The 22,718-nt window shown below is 43.2% G+C and overlaps 1 protein-coding gene across 2 annotated transcripts in view; it reads left to right on the top strand.

Annotated features, from left to right (window-relative positions):
* Positions 1-22,718, top strand: part of GRAMD2B (GRAM domain containing 2B) — a 424,374-nt gene that overhangs the window by 343,258 nt on the left and 58,398 nt on the right. For both annotated transcript variants that reach the window (XM_069227207.1, XM_069227215.1), the window contains exons 8-9: positions 1,000-1,080; positions 2,528-2,639. In XM_069227207.1, the coding sequence (XP_069083308.1) occupies positions 1,000-1,080; positions 2,528-2,639 (193 nt within the window). The remainder of the gene's footprint in view (positions 1-999; positions 1,081-2,527; positions 2,640-22,718) is intronic.

Below are 22,718 nucleotides of genomic sequence, written 5' to 3' on the forward strand. Positions count from 1 at the left end.
AGCCTGTATGGTAAACCTACCAAATACCAATAATGTGGTAAAGATGCCTGCTTCAATAAGTATTTGCTTTAAAAAAACACTATACTTGAGTACCTTTTTTAAACCTGATTTCAGCTAGAATACTACAGGCTGGAAGGTATTTATTTAAAGCACACGCCTTCTGTTGTGAGGAACAACCACTCCAGCACAGTGGCACATATGTTTGATTTCTGGTTTGCCCAGTGCCACGGTTATACCTGGATTATCTGTATATCATTGGCGATTGGGTGTGGGGAGGGTTAAGGCTTTAGTTAGGCAAGGCAGTCCTAGCCCCTTCCCTTGTTAGTGCAATTGTGTTTTTAACTTCCTGTATCATGGTAGTGAAGTTGTACCTTGAATCGGTCCCTAATTTTGTGCCTTACTGGAGCAATCTAGAGGATAGTTTTACCTTGAGAAGAACACATTTAACAGACTTATTAAAATATCATGGGCTCTTTTGTGCCTACATCCTGTGCCCCACGCAGCTCATTGAGGTCGGAGTCTCTGTTGTCCAGCAAAAGGCAGAGAGCCTCCCAGATGATCCACAGTTGGATGAGATCCTAATTTTTTTGTTTCGGATCTCTTTAAGGCCACTATTTTTTTTTTTTTATATATATTTTTTTATCTGTTCTTCTAGTTACATTACATTTTTACAACTCTCATACTCGTGAATGTGAAAGTCAATAAATAAGAAATGCGAGGCTGTTCCCAAGCTGTTACTATGGTCTACATAAGGACATCATAGACGATAGCTTGGAGTTCAGGATGATAATATCTTATTTGACCGAATGTGCCAAAACATTTAGGGAACAAATACTTCTCTAGACAATCATGATAGCATGCAGTGCATATACCACATTCAGTGATAACATACATGAGACTTAGGATGGTATTGCGCAAGATTTTCCTGTCTTTGTTTTTTGTTTGCCTCAGTGAGCATCTCTAACACTTGTGGGGTGGTTTTATTTTTCTTATTTTCAGATCGCCAGTGCTGCAAACAGTCCATTCCCTTCATCAACTGAAAACAGTTTCAGGGTTGAACGTCCCACATCTTTACCTTTGGTAAGTCGTGTTCACTCCCTCAGCTCTCTAGTGCTTTTAACTGACTAACTTTATCAGCCTCCAGTGGTACCACGAGCTATTTCTGTTCCTCCTTTGAGTATTCTGGTCAGCATGTTGGAATTTTAGATTGCTCTTCAAAATGCCCTTTTCCGAGGCATACCTCTTTTTCACCCTGAGAAAGTTATGGGGGGACTTCTCTTAGACCTTAGGCTTTCGAGTTATGTACAGTTGGCAGTCTAGTCTCCGTGGTTGTGGATCTGTTCCCGCCAGCTCGCTAGTCCATTTTGTTCTGTAAAAGTCATGAATAAAACTTGCCTGTACCCTAATCCTAAACCCCAGTGGCAACCCCCATGCTCCCTGAGCATCCCAGACATCTGAACATTTAATCTGGAACCAGCTGTTTTTGAGAACTTAGATGTTTAGCTTTTTTCTATTATCTTGGTTGTCTATTTTCATTAGTAATAGATCACTGGTGCAGCATTCCACTTTGGAGACAAGATAGAGCTGTAAATGGTACCTGCTGAAAGGTAGTCCCTCTTTTTTTTAATGGTTTGCACTCCAACTCATTCAATATTGCCACATCTTTTTGCGCCTTAAATCTATTTTTATTTTTTTCTGAGTGAGAATGACAGTTAACTTTTGGGTGGTGGGTCTTGCAATGTTGGCCAAAACTTTGAGCTATGTGAAATTGTCTCCAGATTCTTAGCAGCCTGGGTTCTTGCACCAACTTAAGAGTCTCCACTTGATCTCTGCAACACTGTAAAGTACGACAAAGAGTAAATGTATTCTGAAATGCTTGGTGCATTGCAGCATTTGTTTGGAACCTTTTTTTAATTGACCGTGACTTTTAAATAAATTCACAGCAATATAACTGAGATAAAAAATCTACGCTATAGATGAGAACTCACTATTTCTAGGCCCCAGTATAATTTCTATTATAGTGCAATCCTGTAAAGTTGAGTGAAAGTGTTTTGCAGCATATGTCCTGCAGAAAGTGCTGGAAACGTCTGGTTTCTTGTGTCAATTTAGCTATCCGTGTTTCCTTCATTTAATTAGCCACCTATTCAGTTAAAATGATATAGCTGTGACTAGACATTGCATTTGTCTTATTACTTTCATACTGTATTCAAGTTCCATACTTGCACCCTGCTCCTGGAGCAAGCCTGGGCTACTGGAACTCCACTGGAGATGCAACTATACACAGGGAGTAACTTGGTTATCCAGCTAGAGTGAAGTCGTAATTGAGATGGTGAACAACAGTGCTCTCTAGAAATACTGCTCAATATCTGTTTTTCCAAGGAGAACAGTAGGCCAGACTTATTTGGTCCCTTGTTGGGTTTTACCAACCTGTAAGATAATACAGTTGCGTAGACATTTTATGTTGGATGTAATTGGTTTCTAAACCAAGCAAAGTTTTATTCCTCATAATGTTTCTCACTTTCAACAGGATTTCAATGTAGATTTTTCAGAGCTGGATGGAATTGTCAGACAAAAAAGAGAAGAACTAGATGAATTTAGCAGTACTGGTTCTCAGACTCCAGAATCAGAACATTCTCAAGGTCAGCATGAACGGTTTTATCCTTTTCATTGTGGGAACATGAGAAATGCTGTTAATGAGCACACTGAAGGCACTGTCTGTTGAGGGCCCTTCTTGTGCCTATGGGGTTTCTACACACTTACTTCATGCAGACTGCAGATTAGTATTTTCCATTATGGTCCATATTTACTTTAATTAGCTCTTTTAGTGAAATGCAAGCCCAAAGGATTGCTTTTTATTGGGTGTTTTCTGTGTTATAAAACCTAGAATATTGTATGCCTCTCTTTCTTAATAAAAATGTGAGGGAATCTTCGAGCAGGCCACAGACTGATCTCCAAAGCATTGTTGTCCAGGATATGGTCACTTTTGTTGAATATAGTCTCTGACAGAAAGTGAGACTCTGAAGATTAAAGCACTTTCATAATACATAAACCTATGAGCTGGCCTCTTTTCTGTTCAGAATACATGGGTACTATGCCACATAGTGGCCGGACCTGAACGGCTTTTAAAGTTGTCAGTTCTGTTGGATACTTTTGACTGCAGAATCCTCACATTTTGGATATCCCAGGCGCTAGAATGGATCTCCAAGCTTTTCCATAGCTCTTCCAATCCAGTAGTGTGTGCTGACTACATGTAGACATGAGAAGGGACATCATAATGACATCACTGGAGTCATACAGTGCCCACCCTAGGTGCCAACGTGTTCCATACTTCAAAGCAGATTCAGAGTTTGCTCATTGACAGTTCTGTCATGAGTTCTTTAGCAATGTCTCTTATAGATGGAGTGCTGTCCTGTCTCCCTTCCCAAGGTCCCTCAAATGTTCAGGATTCAAACCGTGCAGGGATTGTGAGAGTCAGATGTCTATTACTGATCTGTCTCAACTCAGACCATGACATCTGAGAGTCAAGTCAAAGCATTTATTATAAAGCCCAAAGCAAAGCTCTTTATGGCCAGAAATGATCATCCGGACAAGCAGCGCACTCATCCCTGGCGGTTTTTCGGTATAGAGCCACCACCATTTGAGTGGTGACCCGTCAGATATTGCAGTGCCGGTCTGACGTGGAGTAAGCCCAATGATGATGCTTAGCGTCTTCATTGACGCATGAGGGCACTCCTATCATTTTACCGATATCCGGCGTCCTATCTGGATTTATCTTTTTGGAACAGTGTACTCTTTGCATTTATATGTCATTCTTGCAGGCAGAGATCCCTCAACCAAGACAGTATATGCCTGCCATTGGGAGAAATTTGCGGCTTAGTGTACTACCAAAAATGTTGACCTCCCTTCTGCACTTGTGTCTGTTCTTTCATTAGGCTGGCAAGGCTTTGGGCACAGTTAAAGGATATCTTTTGGTCATATCAGCATTCTGCAGGTTGCCAGACCAGACCTCTTTGCTTAACCATATGCTGTGACTGTTCCTCAAAGATCTATGAACATTTCCTTCCAAAACCCTAAATCATGCCCAAAAGGGACTTTAATCTGGTATTTATGTTCTTGATGTGCTCACCCTTCGAGCCTTTGCATAACTTCCCTTTACGCCTTCTGACCATCAAAATTGTTTTTCAGGCGGCTATAACAGTGACCAGAAGGGTTAGCAAACTGGAGGCACAGTTGGACTTTTAATCCTTGGCGTGGTCTCCCTTAACTTTTTGCCTCTGTTTCCCAGGTTGTTGATGTGTGCTGGACTCTGTTTTGGCTGTTCTTGTCACTCTGGGCACTTTACCACTGCTACCCAGTGCTAAAGTGCAAGTGCTCCTATATAAAAAAGTGTATGTAATTGGATTTCTATGATTGGCATATTTGATTTACTGGTAAGTCCCTACTACAGTGTACTAGAGGTGCCCAGGGCCAATAAAGCAAATGCTACTAGTGGGCCTGCAGCACTGGTTGTGCCACCCACAAGTAGCCCTGTAATCATGTCTCAGACCTGCCACTGCAGAGTCTATGTGTTCATTTTTAAACTGTAAATTCGATTTTGCATGTGTACCCACTTGCCAGGCCTAAACCTTCCTTTTTCTTACATGTAAGGCACCCCCAAGGTAGTCCCTAGGTAGTACCAAGGGGCAGGGTGCAGTGTATGGTTAAGGTAGGACATATTGTAATGTGTTTTATATGTCCTGACAGTGAAATACTGCCAAATTCGTTTTTCACTGTTGTAAGGCCTGTCCCTCTCATAGGTTAACATGGGGGCTACCTTTAAAGGTGATTATCGTGTAGGTTCTCTTTGGGAGCAGATAGACATGTGGAGTTTGGGGTCTCTGAGCTCACAATTTAAAAATACATCTTTTAGTAAAGTTGATTTTAAGATTGTGTGTTTGAAAGTGCCACTTTTAGAAATTGAGCATTTTCTTGCTTATACCATTTCTGTGACTCTGTGGATTCCCTGTCTGAGTCAGTTTGACAGATGGGCTGGTTGCACCTCTCACTAGACAGTGACACAAAGGGAGCTGTGGTGTAGCGTGCATATCCTTATGAGCCATCTGTGCTAGAAGGGAGGGGAGGCCTGCCCTCACACAATGCAGTCTCATCTTGGGCCTGGCCTGGGCAAGGCGGGATTTCACAATCAAGAGAGACTTTGCTTTGAAGTAGGCCTACTTCAAAGGAGAAAATGGGTATAAGAAAGGCACCCAAAACCACAGACTTTAGGACACTTCTGGAAACCAAGAGGAACCTTTGTCTGGAGAAGATCTGAAGAGCTGAGGAAGAAGAGCTGCCCTGCCTGTGACTGTGCTTTGTGGAGCTATCCTGCAGTTGCTGCTTCTGCCTGTGCTAGAGGACAAAGACTAGACTTTGTGTTGCCTTCCTTCTTGTGAAGATCTCCAAGGGCTTGTTTTAGAGCTTGCCTCCTGTTATTTGAAGTCTCAGGGACAGCAAAGACTTCTCTCTGCCAGCACCTGGAGACTCTGGAGAGACTCCTACTCTGCCAAGTTGTGCCCATCTAGTTCCTGGGACCCTGAAAGGAGAAGCTGGCAGCCCAAGAGTGAGAAATCCACGCACAGAACGGCGTGCAGGGAAAAGATCGACACGACTCCGATCTGCAGCTGAAAAATTGACGTGCCGCCGGCTTCACGGCTGAAAATAGACGCTCACCTGCAATGCGACCGGAAGATCGACGCTTGTGGCTGGAGAAACAACGCACAGCATCGCTGATGGAGGCTGGTGAGATCGCAACCCGCGCTGTGTGGTTTTTGGATCGTTGTGCAGCTTGAATTTCCAATGCAAACACCGCTGGGCATGTAAAAACAACGCAAAGCCTGCCCGGACCCGAGAGTGCTGACCAGATTGACTCATCGCTCTCCTGCGGAGAGAAAGAACGACGCATGCCGACCCGACTAAAAGAGAAACAAGGCAAGGTCTTGCTTGTGAGTGAAATTGTTGCATCGCAAGCCCTTTTTGACACACACTCACCCGTGCGGAGTTATTTTTGACACACCCTAGGTACATTTTCACGCTAACAGCGTTAGTGTGTGTTTAAAATTACATGAAGACTCTCTTTGCATTTTTATTGATAACTTGACTTGTGTATTGTGGATTTTTGTCATTTTGGTCTTGTTTTGGTTAGAAAAATATTTTCTGTTTTTCTAAACCTGTGTTGTCATTTCGTAGTGTTTTCATTAAGTAACTGTGTGTGTTGGTACAAATACTTTACACCTAGCACTCTGAAGTTAAGCCTACTGCTCGTGCCAAGCTACCAAGGGGGTGAGCAGGGGTTAGCTGAGGGTGATTCTCTTTTACCCTGACTAGAGTGAGGGTCCTTGCTTGGACAGGGGTAACCTGACTGCCAACCAAAGACCCCATTTCTAACAGGCACTATCTGTGCATCCTCTATACACCGCTTTCTTTCCAGACAAACTGGTTGTGAGAACACGTGCCGTTTTCATGCTGAAAGTAGCGGCACTCTTCCACATTAGCCACACCATCACTGCCAACTTTCTTCACTCCAGATCCCTCTTCTAAAGAGGAGTAAAGACAAATGGACTGGGCCCAAATAGAACATTATCATTTTACTACATTGATAATATTAAGGAGCACCAGGTAGACAAGGAAATCTCATTGGGTTTGCCAGAGCAAAGAAAGGAATGGCCAGGCAGAAAAGAACCATCTAAGCATGGATTGTACTCTGCTTTAACATTTGTTATGCACTGGCCAAGAAGCAACCACCTGAGGGCTTATGTGCTCATGCCACCAGAGCCAAGACAGTGGCTGCTGTGTTAGCTCACAGAGTCTGTATCGTGAACATCTGTCAGGCTGCAACAATGGCACTGCCTGGACAGTCAGGTCCGTTGTGACAGGCACTTTGCCCATTCGGTCCTCCAGGACTTTCTGGTTACATTTCTTCACAGACCCTCCTCTGAAGAAGTATTGCTTGGGTATCTATTCTAAAGGTAAGGAATCTGTTGCTAGAAGTCTCTATCAGATGAACCTTCAGTAACTCCACATTCAGCTTCAGATTCCTTACCGACCCACCTGTCCTTGCTCTGCAAGCTGATTTTTCCATATAGACTGCTACTTATGAGGGTACTTAGTCTCTGCATACTGGTACACCAGCATTTTCATGGCTCTCAGTTTCTGGATTAGAAATATCACGAACAGTAACTGATGTCAGCTCTGGGGTGGTGCCTGTATTGGTAGTTTGCATGTTGCTTCCAGTATGGATGATGCCGATCATGACGCAAAGCTTATTGATGCCACCGACCAGCACAGAGGTACCGCTTGAACATTTTCCAGGTCAAGTATAACGCCTGAGGAATATTCTATGATAAGGAAACTGCAGATAGATCGTCTTTACCAGATAAGGTGTTATCAAAGGTAAGTAACTTATCCTGCAGTCTGTCATACAGCCCTCTTCATGCATTGTTTTGTTGTCATTGCCATTTTCTTCCACCATCTACTGCGTGAGACAGTAGGTCAGCTCACTTCATTCATTGTCAAACTTCTCCCTGAGTGACGGCATCCTGCTCTTTCCCAGAGAACACATATGCACACGAAGTAGTTCTCTTCATTGCTAGAGACTACTTCCATTTTCAACTTAATGACCGCCTCTTAACCTCAATTAATGTCTTAGAGGGCTCCCAGGTGAACCAGGTGGCGTAACAGCTGACCAAAAGTTGTCCATCATGGTTCTGTAACGTGTCCCAAAATGCAACTTTCAGGGCAGTTACTGGATTGTTCCACATCGGATTGCGGATATTATCCAGGTAGGTTAGCCTTTAAAAAAATCTACTGTTCTCCTCTTCCTTGACAGCTCCTGCAAGGTTGAAAAAATCTTAATGTATGATAAAAGTTCAAATTCCTAATTTAATAATGTACCTTGCTACCTGTGCTAAACAGCACAGTTTATCAGGATTATTGGTAGAGTAGAAATTCTTATGAACTATTGAACCTCCCACTGACCGGAGAGGAACATTTTTGGGTGGATTATGCATTATGAAAATTGAGGACATGATTTTGAATTTCAATAACATGTAAACATTTCTCTAGGTTAAACGTTAAGGGGCCATTCGTGCTTTGTATTCTAAATGGCGGTTCATCTCTTTGCATCCTTTTGGCCTTAGTTAAAGGGCAGCTTGTTTTGCAAGATACTTCCATTGTTCTTCAAATCTTCAGTTTCTGTTGTCTCAGGCAAGCAAGTATTTGTGGTCGATGACCTGAGTGAAAGGCACGCTTAAGAAACAAAATAGCATTGAGTCCTTTAGCGCCGGCGGTGTATTGTGGCACTCCGAATTTTGATGATTGGTGATTTTGATGACAACCCTCCTGAGACGGATACCTTCCGTGCAATCTTGGATTTACTTGAAAACAGGATGATCTTTTAAATATTGCTGGTTAGATTAAGGTAAAAAAAAGTTATTTTTTTCCTCGATTCGTGGTACTTTGAGAGGCACAGAGAACGAGCACGGGCTGATGGGAAACAGCAGTGAATTGTGTTCTCATGTAAGTGGGAACAGAAGTTATCCGACCGAAAACCTAACCGACTTGTTGACGAAAAGACGTACTAGGATGTGTGAGGTAGGAATGTGCTCTAAATTACCTGGAAAAAATGTACATACTGATCGAGATCACTAGATTTGCATGCAACTGTTATTGTGTTTTTTAACCTAGTCTGTTCACATACCTTGGTATAAAGAAATGCGCATATTTTTCAAAAGAGAAGTTCGTAATGCTGGAATGTTCACCGACTGGCTCGTGCGGTTAGCTGTGTCGTCATTTGAAGGGCAGTTTAAATTAGTTTTGTGCACGGCGGGGGAATGAGACCTAAGTATGTATGACTGCTGCCGCGAGTGTGATGGCTGTCGAGAATAATACAGTGACAGTTACGGGTGGTCAGGGCGACGCTTGTGTTATTATTGGAAAACCATTGCAATCACTCCAGCTCATAGTTCACATTCTCACATTATGCGTTGCGCGCTCCTCCTGTACTGCTGTAGGCACCTGCCTGCAAGTGGCCCTCACAGACTGGCCCTTGAACAAGCACAGCTACACTTCTTTACTTTTAAAAGAGATGGCGTTTGATCTTTTTCTTTTCGGTAGCCCGCGCCCTCTTCTCTTTGAGTCTTTCTGTATGTGATGTTCGTATTTGTCCCCACATCACCCATTGCCACCACTTGTAACCTTCATTAACAACTAGATTATAAACTCGACAATTTCATTTACCTCACCGGGTGTACTGAGCCTTTTACAAGCCGCAGACGCGAGTCTGGAGCACACCTGCTCTGGAGCTGTACAATCTCCCGCCAGTCCGGCCTTCCTCCACCAAACGCTGTTCTAACTGGCTGAATTCAGTCATTTTGAATGCGCTCTAAAACGTTTTCACTTCTCCGTGATATCTCAGTGATGGGGTGCCGAACTGCTGAGAGCAAGCAAGTTAAACTCGGCCACTTGCGTCCATTGTGAAATACTCTGTAGTCCTGTACTAGCCCTTGGAGTGTGAGTGCTCCAGCGCTGCTTAGTTTCACTCGTTGGTCCTTCCTGGGTCGTTTGAGAGTCGGGCTTTACAATGAGTTCTGGGGCTATAGAGAGTCCTGGAGCGAGGGCAGTATTCTTCTTCTGTGGTCTAACTCTCATCTACCTTGCACCCTAAAAGTTCTCAGCTTCCCTCGCATAAGGGTTGGCCCTGGGGCCTTATTGCATAGAAGATCTCGAGCAGTCTAAGGAGACCTGTTTACCCAGAGAGTGGTGTGCTGCCTTGTGGCTCCCTAGTGAAACCGAACACGGACTTGGGTAACTCAGACTTCTCTGAGCTTTGCTGTTTCATTGGCTGAACGCAATCTCTGCTCCTGTACCACCTGACTAAGCACAAGCCTACCCAAATGGCCATTCAGAATAGTCAATTAATTTTTTGCACAGAAATGCTTAAGTCACCTTGTGCACCATGCAAAATGCAAGCAATTTTTGCTTCGTTTCACATACACTGTGTAATTGATGATGATTGTCTGGCATCTTTACCATGTACAAAGCAAATCCTCCAAAATGTCGAGGAGTGTTTTAAGTGATTGAGAAAAGTTCTGGGTGAAATGTGGTAAAGGAGGAGTTGACCATTACCACACAGTCAAAGGGCCAGGTGCCCTTCGGAGTTGCCTTCAATGTCACAAGTGCTGCCAGTATGAGGGGGTCCCAGTTTACCCGTCGTAACCCATCTTTTGACACAAATGATTCAGAGATTGAATATTATATGGCAACAGCTACTCCAGTCTTTACAGATTTGAGGGGCATGGCAAGTATCTCCTGAGAAGAAGCGTTCTTGTCCGTGAATGTTAAGACAATGTGGATTTGAGTGATTTTTTTTTGTTGAAACTTTACTTTTTCTAATCGCTCCAGCATAAGTATAACATTTTGTATTTTTACTCCTGTGTTAATATTCTCTCTAGGAGCCTAATGTATTTTCTTCAGGCAAAGGAAGAATGATGAGGTGCTGCTTAGGGCCTCCTCTACCTTTGAACTTGTATTGCTTTCAGGCTATAAAGTTGTTAACAAATAAATTGTGCTGATAATGGTAAAAAACCTCAGAACTCCTGTTTCCTACTGGAATCTTTAAATACGATGCAATGACCCTGGCTGTACTAGTGGATGAGATTCATGGCTGGATGTGAGAGATAATGGCTCGTGCTTGGATATGAAGACCAAGCTGAGGCTGGTAAGCCCCTGCACTTCACCCAAAAAACAGAAGAACTGTGCAATTCCTTGGGCATGGGTTTTCAACTTTACTGTGAAAATGATTGTTCTTTCGAGACAAGATACGTGTAACAGATCAGTTGTGCGTAAAATGACAATTTGTTAGAAATGGGATCTTTGGTGGGCAGTCAGGTTACCCCCCTGTCCAAGCAAGGACCCTCACTCTAGTCAGGGTAAAGGAAAAACACACCTGGTTAACCCACGCTCACCCCGTTGGTAGCTTGGCACGAGAAGGCAGGCTTAACTCAGAAGCAATGTGTAAAGTATTTGTACCAAACACACAGTAATACAGTGAAAACACTACAAAATGGACTCCACACCAGTTTAGAAAAATAGGTAATATTTTTCTACATCAAACAAGACCAAAACGACAAAAATCCAACTTACACAAGTCAAGATATGAATTTTCAAAAGAATAAGTCTTACTCCATAGAAAACAGTAGAAATGTTGATTTTACACAAAGTACCTCATTTGCGTAAAAAAATAAAGCCACACAGGCGAGCTTGCGTCGTAAAAGTCAGCACTACGTCAATTCCTTACTCTCAAGTGAGGCCATGCCTCATTTCTTCTACGGTTGTGTCAGCGATGCACCGTTTTTCTCCCTCTCGAGAGTAATGCGTCAACTTTCGGATGGGGCACATTGGATCCGCGCACAGTCACAATGACTTTGACACCCAGGGATGGTGCGTGAAAAATCTGGTCGCAGGGTATTAGAAAACCGAGCTGCATGGGGTTTGCATCATTATCAGCAGCCGCAAGCGGGTGTTTTGCGTAGTTTCTCCAGCCCCGATGTTGATCTCCCAGCCACAATGCAGGTGGAGTGTTGATTTCAGCCACGAAGCTGGTGGCACGTCGTTTATCAGCCGTGTTGCAGATGGTGTGTCAAAAATTTCCCTACACTGCGTTCTGTGCTTGGACTTCAGCTCTTGTTCTACCAACTTCACCTTTCAAGGGCCCAGGGATTGAATAGGGCACCACTTGGCAGGGCAGGAGTCTCAGCAGAGAGTCCAGGTGCTGACAGAGGAAGTCTTTGATGGCCCTGAGACTTCAAAACGGGAGGCCAGCTCAGTTCAAGCCCTTGGAGATTGTTCTCAAGCAGGAATGCACAGCAAAGTCCAGTCTTTTCCCCCTTTCATAGGCAGAAGCAGCAACTGCAGGATAGCCCAACAAAGCACAGTCACAGGCAGGGGCAGAACTTTTCAGCTCTTCTCCTTGGCAGAGGTTCCTCTTTAATCCAAAAGTGGTCTTGAAGAAATCTTAAGTCTGGGGTTTTGGGTCCACTACTTATACCCCTTTCTGCATTTGAAGTTGCCCGACTTCAACAAAAAGTCTCTGTTGTTAACAAGATACTGCCTTGCCCAGGCAAGGACCCAGACACAGCAGGGAGTTGGAGACTGCATTGTGTGAAGCCAGGCACAGCTCATTCAGCTGTAAGAGACTGCTCCCACCATTCTGGCTCAGATGGCTCATCAGGATATGCAGGTCACTCCCCAGCTCCCTTTGTCTCACTGTCTAGAGGGGATTCACAAACAGCCCGACTGTCAGTCTGACCCAGACAGGGAATCCACAAACAGTCACAGAATGGTTTAAGCAAGAAAATGCCTACTTTCTTAAAGTGGCATTTACAAACTAACAATTTAAAAACCAAATTATGTAACAGAAGTATTTTTAAATTGAGTTCAGAGACATCAAACTACAAATTTCCATGTGCTCTCCAAGGGAATCTGCACTTTAATAATATTTAAAGGCAGCCCCCATGCCAATCGACAATACAATTTACACAGAGTGCATATGCACTTTAGCACTGGTTAGCAGTGGTAAAGTGCCCAGAGTCCTAAAGCCAACAAAAACAGGTCAGAACAAATAGTAGGAAGGAGGCAATAAGATTGGGGATGACCCTGCAAAAAGGGCCTCGTCCAGCACAATTGATTGGTGACTGTTACGCTTGTAAAATCCGATTTTTTTGCCAGATAGGAGTTTATTGGTGAAAAGCTGACGGGCAGTGTGAAATACAGACAGTTTCTGAAGCAGCAGAGACAGAACTGAGGTATTGGAATTTTCCATTGGTTACTCTTTAAATGGCATATTTAAACTACCTATAAAAGTTATGCCTTTTAGGTAATTTGGAGGGGGAAGGGGAAGTGCATTTTAAAAGTCGTAGCAGGTCCCATTTTTTCAACAGTATCGGAGTCAGAGTTTCTGACAGCGGAACATTAGCTGTCCCATGTAGCCCTTGGAGGAATTATTCTTCCTCGAATAACCAGGAGCTTAGCAAAATATACAAAAGTGCATGTGAAACAGATACCAGTTGTTTATGGGATTTATCTGCATTTTTCAGCTTTTTCCCTGTTTTTTATATCACTTTTTCTGCGAGTCTGAATGCCCCCCTTCCTCGCCCCCTGAACTCCTCTATGGCTGTCTGGTTGCTCAGTGAAGTTTGACACATGGGTTTAGGCTTTACCCAGTTCCAGCGGATCAACCACACTCGGGTAAATCTATGAAACTGCAGTGATGTTATGCTCCGGGGAACTGCCAGGCTGCCTACGGGTTCCTGTGCTTCAGTCAGAGTCAGACGTTAGGCAAGAAGTGGTAAGGAGACAGATGTGATGTAGTAGTACAGATTGTGTAACCTAGGCAGCAGATTTCCCCTTCAGCACGCGTTTCAGCCTCTGTGAAGCTAATTTAAAAAACGAAGACAAGTCTTCTAAACCTAAAAAAAAAAAAAATACATATCTTCCAAAACTTGTAGACTGGTTCACTTCTGTGAAAACATTAGCGCATCAAGACGCAGTCGATCTCCAGGCCTTCGGTTTTAGGAGTATTTCAGTTCAAGTGAGTGGTGGTAGTTTGGCAGCTGATTGCATGGCGAGTGCCTAGCCTCGTTGTCTGTCATGTGCCCAGAGAAATCTTTCCTGTTCAAAGGGTAATGAGTCAAACTCTCCATTGTCTAACGATGATTGTGTAATTCAAGATGATACTCACATGCTCATTCTGATTTTGGCAGTTCTTGACAAAGCTTACAGCTACAAGCCTAATGGGTTCGGCTGGCTGTCAAAGTATTACACAATGCATTAATGACGTCTGTATTGCTGTTCATATTTTTTTCTCAGCCAGGAACTTCTTTCTAGTTACCCTAGAATTCCTGCAACATGCTGCTCTACAACGAGAACAGAATGTTCAGGTGTTAAAAAGAAAAAACTATTTTTTCCACCCTGTGATCTGGATAGAAGCCACAACACTTATTTTACCTCTACTTTTCATAGCATCACAAGTGAACCATTTATGTGGCGCTTTAGTCTTGGGTTTGTCTTAGACGACCCAGTACTACATCCAGCATCCCTCCAAATGTTTCTCATTTGCCACATTTTTCCCAGAAAATATCTTGGGTTTAGTAGAAACGAACATAGACATCCACAAATGGGCTAACGCTTCCCCAAGCTAGCCTTTATATGCGGATTTACATTGTATTGGGGCACCAGCACATAAGGAAATGAAGACCTTGCTACTGAAGACCTGTTTTAAGATGGGGAACGCAATGCAGAACTTCTGCACAATTCATCTTCTGCTAACTAATCAAGTTCCACTTTTTCTTCTCAATAGCACATGGTTCAAAGCAGAAGGCAATTGTGAGCAATTGAAACTTCAAAGGACGAATATGGTCTTGTTGTGAGTTTCATCATTATAATACATTTTCTGTCTATTATTCATACATATATATGAGTGTGTGTGTGTGTGTGTGTGTGTGTGTGTGTATATATATATATATATATATATATATATATATATATATATATAAGGTCGGTGGCATGTGTAGCTGCAGATACACATGCTGTGCATTATCCTGCCATCTAGTGTTGGGCTCGGAGTGTTACAAGTTGTTTTTCTTCAAAGAAGTCTTTTCGAGTCACGAGACCGAGGGACTCCTCCCTTTCGGCTCCATTGCGCATGGGCGTCGACTCCATCTTAGATTGTTTTCTTTCCGCCATCGGGTTCGGACGTGTTCCTCTTGCAGCGTATTTCGAATCGGGAAAGTTAGCTAAATATCGAAAATTCGACGGTATTGTTATCGCTCGGTACCGGGTTAGTGTTATCGTATCGACACCGATCGCAGAGGCGCTCCTGCGGCCCTTCGGGGCTTCCGATCTTCAGCGGGCCTGGTCGGCCCGAACACATCCATCGACGAAGACTAATAGATCGGACCCCCTTCCGCTTCTGTCCGAAGTGCCACTCGAAGTATCCTTATACACACCAACACCTGGTCTGTAATCTGTGTTTATCACCAGAACACAGGGAGGATACTTGTGAGGCCTGTCGAGCGTTTCGATCAAAAAAGACCCTTCGTGATCGACGAGCGAGAAGACTACAAATGGCGTCGACACCAAGAGAACAACTCGATGCCGAGGAGGAGGAAAGAATTTCCATCCAGGGGACGGACTCTGACGATTCCGAAAGTGAGCGAACCACGACGATGCAGAAAACAGTGAGTAAAACTGCCCCGTCCAAAACTCACACAAAGATCGTTAAGGCCAAGGGGACGCCACCGCCAGCAGGCCAATGCTTAACCCATCGAAAAGAAGGTGACCAAACATCAGCACTGAAAAAGGCCAGAGACTTGCCAAAGACTTCCGACTCAGGTCGAGATTCCGGCACTGAACGATCTCGACACCGAGAGTTCGACTCACCCAAGGTGAGAAAAATAACGTCGGAACCGAAAAAGACTTTATCGGAAACATCGGTACCGAAAAAAGTGGCTTTGGAGCCGAAAAGAAGCTCTTACACAGAAGAGCAAGGACTTAACAGCCAAATGCATGAAAAGCACAGATTTGAGCAGGAAATAAGTATAGTTGAGCCAGACCATACGCAAAGGAGGTTGCATATCCAGAAAGACTGGAAAAATGCAAACTCTTCCTCCAATTAAAACAAAAAGAAAACTGGCATTTCAAGAGTCAGAAATGCAGCCAAAGGCGAAGGTGGCCAGAGAAAAAACACCACCACCAAGTTTTTCGCCACAACCTTCCCCACTACGCTCACCACAGTTGTCTCCGGTGGGCACACCTCCTATGCATTCACCTACGCATACAGGGATGACTCAGGATGATCCTGATGCATGGGACTTGTATGATGCACCAGTATCAGACAACAGTCCAGACTGTTACCCAACAAAGCCGTCACCTCCAGAGGACAGTACTGCATATACGCAGGTACTATCAAGGGCAGCTACGTTCCACAATGTAGCAATGCACTCTGAGCCAATAGAGGACGATTTCCTGTTCAACACCTTGGCATCCACCCACACTTCCTACCAGAGTCTGCCAATGCTCCTGGGCATGCTCAAACATGCAAAACAGGTATTCCAGGAGCCAGTCAAAGGAAGGGCTATCACGCCTAGGGTGGAGAAAAAATACAAGCCTCCCCCAACGGATCCTGTATTTATAACACAGCAACTTACACCAGACTCGGTGGTTGTAGGAGCAGCAAGAAAGAGGGCAAACTCTCAATCGTCGGGAGACGCTCCACCGCCTGACACAGAGAATAAGAAGTTTGACGCTGCGGGCAAACGAGTGGCAGCACAGGCAGCCAATCAATGGCGGATCGCAAACTCACAAGCCCTACTTGCTCGCTATGACAGGGCAAACTGGGACGGAATGCAACACATTATACAACACTTGCCCAAAGAACACCAGAAACGTGCCCAGCAGGTTGTGGAAGAAGGACAAGTAATATCCAACAACCAAATAAGGTCCGCATTAGACTCGGCAGACACGGCAGCACGAACGGTCAACACTGCTGTAACCATTTGCAGGCATGCATGGTTACGAAGCTCTGGATTCAAGCCAGAAATCCAACAAGCAGTGTTGAACATGCCTTTTAACCAGGAACAATTGTTTGGGCCGAAAGTGGACACAGCAATTGAAAAATTAAAGAAGAACACGGACACGGCCAAAGCCATGGGCGCGCTCTACTCCCCAAAGGGCAGAGGCACATTTAGAAAGCCACAATTTAGATGGGGGGTTTCGAATGCAAACACCAGAGCCTTCCACCTCGCAAACCAGACCCACTTTCAGGCACAATACCAGAGGGGAGGGTTTCGTGGCTGATAGAGGTGGACAATTCCCAAGAGGAAGGGGAAAGTTCCAGACACCTAAAACAAGCCAAACCAAACAGTGGCTTCAATGTCACAAAACCCCAACACTTCTCACCAGTGGGGGGAGACTTACCGCATACTATCAAAACTGGACACACATTACTACGGACGCATGGGTCCTAGCCATTATCCAACATGGTTATTGCATAGAATTCACAAATTTCCCGCCAGATGTGCCCCCAAGGGCACACAATATGTCCAAACAACACTTAGACCTATTACAACTAGAGGTCCAAGCATTATTACAAAAACAAGCAATAGAGTTAGTACCCAACCATCAGAAAGGAACAGGCGTCTACTCACTATACTTCCTAATTCCAAAGTTAACAAAACGTTAAGACCTATATTAAACCTCAGAACACTGAATCTCTTCATCAAGTCGGATCACTTCCACATGGTAACACTTTAAGACGTGGTTCCTTTACTAAAAAAGGAGGATTACATGTCAACGTTAGATCTCAAGGATACCCATCCATCCTTCTCACAGAAAATACTTAAGGTTTGTAATACACGGCGTACACTATCAATTCAAAGTGTTACCGTTCGGGATAACAACAGCCCCAAGGGTATTCACAAAATGCCTTGCAGTAGTAGCCGCTCACATAAGGAGACAGCACATGCACGTATTCCCATACTTAGGCAACTGGCTAATAAAAACCAGCACTCAACAACAGTGTCTTCTTCACACGCAATACGTTATAGAAACTCTACACAAACTAGGGTTTTCTATAAAGTACCAGAAATCACATCTGCAGCCATCCCAAATACAACAATACTTGGGAGCAACACTCAACACACAAAAAGCAATTGCCACTCCAAGTCCACAAAGGGTCCAAGCGTTCCAAAATATAACTTGAAGCATACAGCCAAACCAACACTACCCAGCAAGGTTTGTAATGAAACTTCTAGGCATGGTGTCTTCATGTATAGCCATTGTCCCAAACGCGAGATTACACATGCGCCCCTTACAACAGTGCCTAGCAAAACAATGGACACAAGCACAGGGTCAACTCCAAGATCTAGTGTTGATAGACCGTCAGACACACTTCTCGCTTCAGTGGTGGAACCCTTAAACCAAGGGCGGCCATTCCAGGACCCAGTGCCTCAAGATGTGATCACAACAGATGATTCCATGATGGGGTGGGGAGCACACCTCAACAAGCACAGCATACAGGGACAATGGGACAATCAACAAAAACAACTCCACATAAATCATTTAGAACTGTTGGCAGTGTTTCTAGCATTAAAAGCATTTCAACCACTAATAGCCCACAAACACATTCTTGTCAAAACCGACAACATGACAACGATGTATTATCTCAACAAACAAGGAGGGACACACTCGTCACAACTTTGTCTCTTAGCACAAAAAAATTGGCATTGGGCAATTCACAATCACATTCGCCTAATAGCACAATACATCCCAGGCATTCAGAACCAGTTGGCCGACAATCTCAGTCGAGATCACCAGCAAACACACAAATGGGAAATTCATCCCCAGATCCTACAGGATTACTTCCTACGCTGGGGAACACCAAAAATAGACCTATTCGCAACAAAAGAAAACGCAAAATGCCAAAACTTCGCGTCCAGGTACCCACATCCTCAATCCAAGGGCAATGCATTATGGATCAGTTGGTCAGGGATATTTGCTTATGCTTTTCCCCCTCTCCCACTCATTCATTATCTGGTAAACAAACAAAGTCAAAACAGACTCAAACTAATACTCATAGCACCAACCTGGGCTCGCCAACCGTGGTACACAACACTGCTGGACCTATCAGTAGTACCTCACATCAAATTACCAAACAGGCCAGATCTGTTAACTCAACACAAACAACAGATCAGACACCTGAATACAGCATCGCTCACTCTAGCAATCTGGCTCCTGAAGTCTTAGAATTTGGACACTTAGACCTTACACAAGAATGTATGGAGGTCAATAAACAAGCTAGAAAACCTACTACAAGACATTGTTACGCAAACAAATGGAAAAGATTTGTTTACTACTGCCACACTAATCAAATTCAACCACTACATGCTTCCGCAAAGGACATTGTAAGCTACTTATTACACTTACAAAAGTCTAAGCTAGCATTCTCTTCAATTAAAATACATCTCACAGCAATATCTGCCTATCTGCAGATTACACATTCAACATCGCTTTTTAGAATCCCAGTCATCAAAGCATTTATGGAGGGATTAAAAAGAATCATACCCCCGAGAACACCACCAGTACCTTCGTGGAACCCTAATATTGTATTAACACGACTCATGGGACCACCATTCGAACCCTTGCACTCTTGTGAAATGCAATACTTAACTTGGAAAGTAGCCTTGCTAATAGCTATCACATCACTTAGAAGAGAAAGTGAGATACAAGCATTTACTATACAAGAACCCTTTATACAAATACATAAAGTGGTTCTCCGTACAAATCCCAAATTCCTACCAAAGGTCATATCACCATTCCACCTAAACCAAACAGTGGAACTCCCAGTCTTCTTTCCACAACCAGACTCAGTAGCCGAAAGAGCCTTACATACATTAGACATAAAAAGAGCACTAATGTATTACATTGACAGAACAAAACAATTTCGTAAAACAAAACAATTGTTCGGAACCTTCCAAAAACCTCATGCAGGTAAGCCTATATCCAAACAAGGCATTGCCAGATGGATAGTTAAATATATTCAAACTTGCTATATTAAAGCAAAAAGAGATCTACCATTTACACCAAGAGCGCATTCCACTAGGAAAAAAGGCGCCACAATGGCTTTTCTGGGGAATATACATATGACAGAAATTTGTAAGGCAGCCACCTGGTCTACGCCTCATACATTCACGAAGCATTACTGTGTAGATGTGTTAACAACACAACAAGCCACAGTAGGACAGGCTGTATTAAGAACATTATTTCAGACAACTTCAACTCCTACAGGCTAAGCCACCACTTTTTGGGGAGATTACTGCTTATTAGTCTATGCACAGCGTGTGAATCTGCAGCTACACATGCCACCGAATGGAAAATGTCACTTACCCAGTGTACATCTGTTCGTGGCATGAGGCGCTGCAGATTCACATGCGCCCTCCCACCTCCCCGGGAGCCTGTAATCGTTATTAGTTGTATGAAAATGGTAAATTTGTAAATAAATATTATTTTAATACACATTATGTACATACATACCTACTCCATTGCATGGGCACATATGGTATATTCACAACTCCGACCTCACCCTCTGCGGGGAAAACAATCTAAGATGGAGTCGACGCCCATGCACAATGGAGCCGAAAGGGAGGAGTCCCTCAGTATCGTGACTCGAAAAGACTTCCTCGAAGGAAAACAACTTGTAACACTCCGAGCCCAACACTAGATGGCAGGATAATGCACAGCATGTGAATCTGCAGCGTCTCATGCCACGAACAGATGTACACTGGGTAAGTGACATTTTCCATATATTTGAAGTGGGTGAGGGTATTGGTGTTAAGGGAATTTTTTTTAGGGTTTAGGATTGGGTGGCAAGGGTATTTTTACAATGGGTAAGGGTATTTGGGTGGTAAGGGTAATTTTAGGGTTTAGGGGGGGAAATGGTATTGGGTGGTAAGGGTGGTTTTAGGGGTTGGACAAGTGTTCCAAGGACACCAAGCAACTTCCTCTTGCAAGTCTAAGAACTTACTGAATGTTCCACACACGAAATTCCAATTACATACTAGTGGTATGGAACATAGGAAAAAAATACAATATAATAAATACTTATCTACTGCAGTATGTTTAGAGTGGGTAAGGGTATTTGGGTGGTGAGGGTGATTTTAGGGTTATGGTATTGGTATTAGGTGGTATGGGTGTTTTGGGGCTTAGGGTTGGGTAAGGGTATTGGATAGTAAATGTGATTGTAGGGTTTGGGGCGGGTAAGGGTATTGGGTAGTAAAGGTGATTTTAGGGTTTAGGGGTGGGTAAGGGTATTGGGTTGTAAAGGTGATTTTAGGATTTAGGGGTGGGTAAGGGTATTGGGTGATAATGGTATTTTTAGTGTTTTGAGGTGAATGGGTTAAGGGGTCGATAAGAGTGTGTGTATATGTATATATATATATATATATATATGTGTGTGTGTGTGTGTGTGTGTGTGTGTGTGTGTGTGTATGTGTGTGTATAATCCCACAATTACCACTACAAACTACTGAACCCTTCTCTAGATGGGTTCCTCTGTCGTGTTATTGGCCTCACACAGAAGTATCGCAAACAAAATTCCACAAGGAACCATCCGGAGCACTTACCAGGTTCAAACTCTCCAATTTTATTCTTCTATTAAATCTGATGTAGCGTAAATTTCAGATGCTCTACTGCGAGAAAGGCCTTTAAGTCCGTTACCTTGACCATGCCAATTAAATGGCCAGTCTTCCCTGCCCCACCTGCTGTTGTCTTTGCATGGATGAGCTTGCATTTGGCTTGGTCACATGGATGTGATTTAAATAAGTTGTCATGTGACATGGAGAGCCAGATCAAACACAACATTCCCAACCCTAGGCTGCTTGCAGCACAGTTGAGAAGTGTGATGAGAGCTGAAGCTTAAACCACATTTTATCCCTCAGAGAAATTAAACTGGGAATTCACCAAGCCCAAACAACAAAAACAACCCATGTTAGGGGAAAATTATAGACTCAGTAAGTAGACTGGTCCTAACTCTCCAATTTGAGATGAACATTTCAGTGTGCCAGTTTGTAGTCCAAATATGGTTCCAATAGTCTTATTTGGCTCTCAGAAGGGACACTTACCGTTTATGAAGAAAGTAAAACTCTGGCACAAGTGCTGTAATCAGCAATTATGCCTGAATTTCCACATATATCTTTGCGTATTGGGTATTATACTCTGGTGCTGGATATACCTACCTTGGAATGTAGGACCCAGGTGATAGAAAGATTTACAGAGCTATGGAGACTGGATCAAGAAATCGGCAAGAAAATCGGTTTTGTATGTTCTTTGTGGATTCAAAATATGACCACCTGAGGACCAGTCAGACTAAAACCACTGCACTGCAATATTCTGCTACCCTCACTAAATGATGGGCTCTTCTCCTGCTTCATGCATTCTTTGTCAAACACTCATACTTGGTTCTGTCATCGACGGTACCTGCTGTATCTTCAATTGAAGCAAATATTTTTAAATTACTAAATTATTCATGGGGCATTTCAAGAGTGCTCCAGTTGCCATATCTCTGAACCTACAGTTCTAATTAAAAAAAGGAAACCGCTGAAGAAAGTATTTTATGGCAAAAGCAAAAAGGCAGTTATACCACCTGAATATTGAGTTTTAAATATTCTCCCAAAATGTCATAGCTGAAATATAGGCTACCAAAATATCATGAACATAAGAATATATAGGTAGCTACACATTTACTATACTTAACTTCACTGGAATTTACAGGTTTATTTACCTTCAAACTATGTAGATGTCTAATTAAGAATAGTAAATATTTACCTACATACATATTGTAAACTTCATGATATTCTGGCAGCTGATCTAGGCTACGATATTTTGGTAGCTTGATATTTTAGTGCTCCATATTCTGATTTACTGTCCAAGGCATTTAGTTGACAGGATCACAAAACACAATAAAATAGTATACTCCAAAGAAAAGGTCATTTTTATCCATCTCTTCCTCTGTAGAATTGATGGATCTCGGGATATTGTTTATGAACAATAAGGCTTCTGGCTCAAACTGTATAGTTGCTATTCTATCAAAAGTTTTTTTAAATAAATAACCAGCTGGCCCTTTCACCACA

This window comes from Pleurodeles waltl, chromosome 1_1 (genome assembly GCF_031143425.1).
Source record: "Pleurodeles waltl isolate 20211129_DDA chromosome 1_1, aPleWal1.hap1.20221129, whole genome shotgun sequence".
Lineage (NCBI taxonomy): Eukaryota > Metazoa > Chordata > Amphibia > Caudata > Salamandridae > Pleurodeles > Pleurodeles waltl.